A 6,864-nucleotide genomic window follows, 5' to 3' on the forward strand; every position below is an offset into this window, starting at 1 on the left:
AGAATAGAGTTCAGCAAGTGGACTGGGTCCTCCATGGTGACACGGGCACGCTGCTGGAATGTCAGTGCCCACCAGACAGCAAAGCAGTTGGAAATGGCTTCAAAGGGCTGGGCGGTGGTGCATCCAATTAAGTGCAATGACTTGCCCAAGGGTCGGGGTTTGAGCCCCCAACTCCCCACCTGCAGGGAGCTGCTTCACAAGTGGTGAAGCAGTTCTACAAGTGTTTGCCATCCTCTCTCCTTCTCTCTCTCTCCTCCTCGCTCAATTTCTCTCTGTCCTGTCCAATGAAATGGACACAACAGTGTCTGCCAGGATCATAGTGCTGGCGCCCAGCCCCAGTGATAACCCTAGAGGTTAAAAAATAAAAATGGGGGGCTGGGTGGTAGCATAGCGGGTTAAGCACACAGAGTGTGAAGCACAAGGACCGGTGTAAGGATCCCGGTTCAAGCCCCTGGCTCCCCACCTGCAGGCAGGTCGCTTCACAAGCAGTGAGGCAGGTCTGCAGGTGTCTGTCTTTCTCTCCCCCTCTCTGTCTTCCCCTCCTCTCTTGATTTCTCTCTGTCCTATCCAACAACAATGGCAATAATAACAACAGTGACAACTAGGGCAACAAAATGGAAAAAATGGCCACCAGGACCAGTAGATTCATAGTAAAGTTAGTAAGCCCCAGCAATAACCCTGCAGGCAAAATAAATAAATGAATAAATAAACATGAAAAAAGAAAACTTACCCAAAAATGACTTCATAGGCAGCTTGATGGCTCTAGACATTATCTAGAATACCTCCTTCTCTAAGATCCCAGGATTGGATAAAAACAAACAGGGGCCAGGCAGTGGTACATCTAGTTATGCACACACAGTACAGTTTGCAAGGACCCCGGTTCAAGCCCCTGGTTCCAACCTGCAGGGGGAAAGCCTCATGAGTGTTCATGAGTGGTGAATCAGGGCTGCAGGTGTGTCTGTCTCTCTTCTTCTCTATCTCACCCTCCCCTCTCAGTTTCGCTCTGTCTCTATCCAATCATAAATAAATAGATTGTAAAAGAAACAAGCTACTAAATAAACATCACCTTGAGAATGAATGATAAACACCGAGGGGATAAAAATCCTGCTTTTGTCCTGAACACAGTTCATCCTCCACCCTTCTGAGTCCCCCTCAGCCACGTTTCCTTGCTGATGGGATGAAATTCCACCAGGGTATTTCTTTTCCTGTTTCTGTTTCTCTTTGTCCGTCTTTACTTCCCCCTTAGGCCTCGACACTATAATTTTCAAATACTTTCATGTCTTCTAAAAGATGATAATTAGGGAGTCGGGCTGTAGTACAGCGGGCTAAGCGCAGGTGGCGCAAAGCACAAAGACCGGCATAAGGATCCTGGTTCGAACCCCGGCTCCCCACCTGCAGGGGAGTCGCTTCACAGGCGGTGAAGCAGGTCTGCAGGTGTCTATCTTTCTCTCCTCCTCTCTGTCTTCCCCTCCCTCTCTCCATTTCTCTCTGTCCTATCCAAAAACAACAACAACAATAAAACAACAAGGGCAACAAAAGGGAAAAAATAAATTTTAAAAAAAATTAAAAAAAAAAGATGATAATTAAAATAACTGATGGGGGCTGGGTGGTGGTGTGCACCCACTTGAGTGCACATGTCCACATACACAAGGACCCAGGTTTGAGCCCCTGCTCCCCAGCTGTAGGCTGAAGCTGCATGAGCAGTGAAGCAGGCCTGCACGTGTCTCTCTTTATCTGTCTCCTCCTCCCCTCTCAATTTGTCTATCCTCTCTAATAAAAGAAGAGGAAGAAAGAGGAGGAGGAGATGGAGAAAGAGGAGGAGAAGATGAAGAAAGAAAGGGAAAGGAAAAAAGAGAAATAAATAAATAAATAAATAGAGAGGAAGGAAGGAAGGGAGGAAGGAAGGAAGGAAGGAAGGAAGGAAGAGGGGGTAGGGTGGTAGCTCAGTGGATTAAGCACACATGGCACTAAGTGCAAGGACCAGTGTAAGGATCCCGGTTTGAGCCCCTGGCTCCCCACCTTTGGGGGGGGGTCGCTTCACAGGCGGTGAAGCAGGTCTGCAGGTGTCTGTCTTTCTCTCCCCCTCTCTGTCTTCCCCTCCTCTCTCCATTTTCTCTGTCAACAACAACGACATCAACAACAACAACAATAACTGCTGGGCTAGTTTGACACCTGAGAGACAGACTCTGGAACACGTGGCTGAGCAGGACACAATGCAATTCTCCTTTATTGATCAGAAAAGAACTGCCTTCACACCTTCCGGAACGGAAGTGCCAGGCCAGAAAAGGAAATGGGTAGGAGAGAGGGTGGATAAGAGCTGAAAGTAGCAAGCTTCCATCTGACCAGTGGGGCTTAAACCAATGCCCTGCAGGCAGGGGGGGTCTCAGACAAAACAGTGATTATATAAATAGGCCACAGCATCAAGCAATGCAGTGGGGGGGGGGGGTAGCTGGTGTAATGCCCAACAAATAACCACAACAATAAAACAACAAGGGCAACAAAAGGGAAAATAAATAAAAATTGGGGGCAAAAAAGGAAAAGAAATACATAAAAAAAAGGAAATAAGGAAGAAAGAAAGGACACAAAGCAGAAGTGACTGCCGGGTGCAGTGGCTTCTTTCATACTGGCACTGACCCCGGCAATAATCCCGGTAGCAATTAATTAAAAACAGTATTATTTTCCATTATAATCTTCTGATTCAATTATAATCTTATTATAAAATACCAATCTTTGTAGATTGGAGAATGCCATTTGTTTGAACTGTGCAATACTGATACAATTCTATAGTAAAAAAACATCCGAGGGTTTCTACTGGGAAAATGTGGAGGGGATGTATGCTATCTATGAGTCACATAAAAGTCTCCAGAGGAGAGTTTGAAAGCTACTAACAAATTTCATCTTTTCTAGAGAACATCTGCCTGGTCTCAGTCCCAAGGTCATGTCCAGCAGGGCAAGAAGAATTCTCCAAGGACATGGATATAAGTATCCTTGGACCTTAGAAGAAAAAAAAAAAAAGTGACCAGACTCTCCTTCACATAACTAAGCATGACTAAGCTGTCCTGGGATTTTGACCAGACTCTCCTTCACATAACTAAGCATGACTAAGCTGTCCTGGGGTTTCAACTACTTCAGACATTCTGGAAGAAACTTTAAGGAAACCATGTGTTTTCGCTCTGCTTGTTTATTTTGTTTTGTTTTGTTGTTTCCCGGGTTATTGCTGGGGCTCAGTGCCTGCACTACGAATCTACTTCTCCTGGAGGCTATTCTTTGCATTTTTGTTGCCCTTGTTGTTGTTGTTGTTGTTACTATTGTTGTTGGATAGGACAGACAGAAATTGAGAGAGATCAGGAAGATAGAGGAGGAGAGAAAGAAAGACACCTACAGACCTGCTTCACCGATTGTGAATTGACCTCCCCCCACCTCCTGCAGTTGGGGAACCTGGGGCTCGAACCCAGATCCTTACGCCTGTCCTTGAGCTTTGTGTCATGTGTGCTTTTATTCCTTTATTCCGCAGTGGAGGGCTAGTACTGCTACTTGCACTTGAGCGTGAGTAATTGTATCTCTCCTGGAAATATCTCCCCCCCACACACACACAAAAAAATCATCTTAGTGAAATCTTACTAGCCAGCCTTCCAAAATGGCAGTGGGCTTTGTAACACACTCTTGATCAAAAGAACCGAAAGTGATTTGTCTATCTGGAAATATGAAGAGAAATTGTGCGTTCCTGTGTGGTGTCACAAGCAATGTGTCTTGCAGAATCTATTTCTTTATTATTTTCACACGCCTCTGTTGCTGAAGTATCGGATAGCAGGGATTTTAAATCTCTTTTCTTTTTTTAAAAATGCTTTAAAAATGTAGGATTTCATTTCTGTCAAATGAATATCACTTAACATCCTGTCTCCTTAGTGGCTTTACTCTTAGATACCTGAATTCAAAGATTATAATTAACGGCCGCAACTGCAGACAAAGACAAGTGCTGAGAAGGGTAGCATTCCGGCTCCTCGTCCAGCCCTTTATAAACTCTCCCCATAGTGCACACTATCCACTAGGTGGCGCTAGTGCTCAATCCCAGGGGTCAGGTAATTTTTCCTTCCATCCTCCCTTCCTTCCTCCAATCCTTCCTCCCTTCCTTCCTTCCGTCCTTCCTTCCTTCCTTTTAAGAAAATAATTTTATTGGGGGAAACAACAATTTGAAAAATAGTTCTTGGATCCACCAGCCAACACCCATGTCCAGCGGAGAAGCAGTTACAGAAGCCAGACTTTCCATCTTCTGCACCCCATAAGAATTTTGGTCCGGGAGTCGGGCTGTAGCGCAGCGGGTTAAGCACAGGTGGCGCAAAGCACAAGGACCGGCATAAAGATCCCGGTTCGAACCCCGGCTCCCCACCTGCAGGGGAGTCGCTTCACAGGCGGTGAAGCAGGTCTGCAGGTGTCTATCTTTCTCTCCTCCTCTCTGTCTTCCCCTCCTCTCTCCATTTCTCTCTGTCCTATCCAACGACAACAACAACAATAAATACAACAATAAAAAACAAGGGCAACAAAGGGAATAAATAAAAATAAATAAATAAAAATTTTATATATATATATATATATATATATATATATATATATATATATATATATAAGAATTTTGGTTCATAGTCCCAGAGGGATAAAGAATAGGGAAGATTCCAATGGAGGGGATGGTACAGGGAACTCTGGCAGTGGGAACTATGTGGAATTATACCTCTGTTATCTTACAGTCTTGTTGATCATTACTAAATCACTAATCAGAATTTTAAAATAAACAGCTATCCTAAAATTAAAGCGAAAAACCAACACAGTTCTTGTCACGTGTGGAGTTTCATATCTTCCCAGGGTGTCTGCACACCTCTCTCACCATTGAATTAAGTCCTCCTTCACCATTCTTCTTCTAGCGTTTGCCCTTCTTCCGTAGCCAGTCAACAGCGTCAGGTTGAGCCTAATGTAAAGTTTCGAGACCTCCTTTGAATCTGGAGAGGTGGCAGTCGTTGACTATGTGGGTCATAGTCTGTCTGGAGCTGCAGGGGCAGTTCGGGTCGTCTCTGGCTCCCCAGCGATGGAACATAGCGGCGCACCGCCCATGGCCTGTTCGATAGCGATTGAGAAGGGCCCAATCATAACATGCCAGGTCAAAGCCGGGTTGACGCTTGCAGGGGTCTGTGATGAGGTGTTTGTTCTTTACCTCAGCTGACTGCCAGCTCTGTTTCCAAGAGTCTGGAACAGAGAAGTTCAGTGTAGGCGTAGGGGACCAGATTGGGTGACGAGACGTCAAGCGTTGGACAGGGTGGGCGAAGATATCCGCGTATATTGGCAGGTCCAGTCAAGCGTAGATGTGGGAAATGAACTTAGATGATGCCGCATCCCGACGAATATCTGGCAGGCCGATGTTGCTAAGAACTGGCAGCCATGGAACCGGGGTGGAACGGATGGTTCCAGAAATCATCCTCATGGAGGAATATAATTTGGAATCGACCAAGTGGACATGGGGGCTACGGAACCGTACTGGGGCACATTCACCATTATGAACTGTCTTCACCAAATTCTCTTCTCTCAGCCTCCTCTCCCCTCCCCACCCCCTTCAGAATCTATGGCTCTGACGCAAAGACCTCACCTAATTCAGGTCTAATCTGTGTTTCCAGGCTAGGGAACCCATTTGTTTAACACCTAAGCCTCCCCCCGCCCACCACCACTTTCTGACAGTGTAAAAGAACAAGAAAGCCCTCCCTCATTCACTGTGATTCACCGATTATCACAGAGGGAGCAGAAACATTCCAGTTTCTCATGGATCTGTTGTTCAAGAATGAAGTCAGTCCATTTCTAAAAGTCTTGAAGGAAGAAAATGTCAATAATGCAAGAGTGATTATGACGATGAAGATAAAGCAGGGATCCTACACCCTCAAAAACACAAGTGCTTTAAAAAAAAATCCGCCGAAGGGAGCCAGGCAGTGGCATACTGGGTTGAGCACACCTGTTACCAAGCCCAAGGATCCCAGTTCGAGCCCCTGGTTCCCCACCTTCTGGGGGTGGGGGGAAGCTTCACAAGAGGTAAAGCTGTTCTGCAGGTTTCTCTCTCTCTCAGTCCCTCTCTACCTCCCTCTCCCCTCTCAATTTCTTTCTGTCCTATCAAATAAAGTAAAATATTGAAAAACAAACAGTACAAGAAAGGACCCCCCACCCCTGGATTATTAGCACCATGGTGGTGCAGGAAACATATCACCTTGTGACTTGAATCTCCTTTGCAAAAGCCCCTGGAAGTTTTTCTGCCTAAGACGGATCATCTAGGGAAACTATGCCTCTCTCTGTCATTAAATAAATCGCATGTATATATGTAAACATCTCTCTCTCTATTTTTTTGATTTTATAAATATTTATTTATTCCCTTTTGTTGCCCTTGCTGTTTTATTGCTGTAGTTATTACTGTTGTTGTTATTGATGTCGGCATTGTTGGATAGGACAGAGAAAAATGGAAAGAGGAGGGGAAGACAGAGAGGCGGAGAGAAAGATAGACACCTGCAGACCTGCTTCACCGCCTGTGAAGCGACTCCCCTGCAGGTGGGGAGCCGGGGGCTCGAACTGTAATCCTTAAACCGGTCCTTGAGCTTTGTGCCACGTGCGCTTACCCTGCTGTGCTACCGTCCAACTCCCGGACATCTCTATTTATTTATTTATTTATTTATTTATTTTCCCTCCAGGGTTATTGCTGGGCTCGGTGCCTGCACCACGAATCCACTGCTCCTAGAGGCCATTTTTCCCCCTTTTTGTTGCCCTTGTTGTAGCCTCGTTGTTATTATTATTCCCATTGTTGATGTTGTTCGTTGTTGGATAGGACAGAGAGAAATAGAG

At 45.5% G+C, this 6,864-nt stretch overlaps 1 protein-coding gene across 1 annotated transcript in view; it reads left to right on the plus strand.

Moving 5' to 3' along the window:
* MS4A7 (membrane spanning 4-domains A7) overlaps positions 1–3,834 on the plus strand; it is a 15,121-nt gene extending 11,287 nt beyond the window's left edge. Inside the window, 1 exon segment of the mRNA XM_060175743.1 lies at positions 2,908–3,834. Coding sequence (XP_060031726.1) covers positions 2,908–2,982 — 75 coding nt within the window. The 3' untranslated portion in view covers positions 2,983–3,834.
* The last annotated feature ends 3,030 nt before the right edge of the window (positions 3,835–6,864 follow it).

The sequence above is a fragment of the Erinaceus europaeus genome, chromosome 17 (assembly GCF_950295315.1).
Source record: "Erinaceus europaeus chromosome 17, mEriEur2.1, whole genome shotgun sequence".
Classification (NCBI taxonomy): Eukaryota; Metazoa; Chordata; class Mammalia; order Eulipotyphla; family Erinaceidae; genus Erinaceus; species Erinaceus europaeus.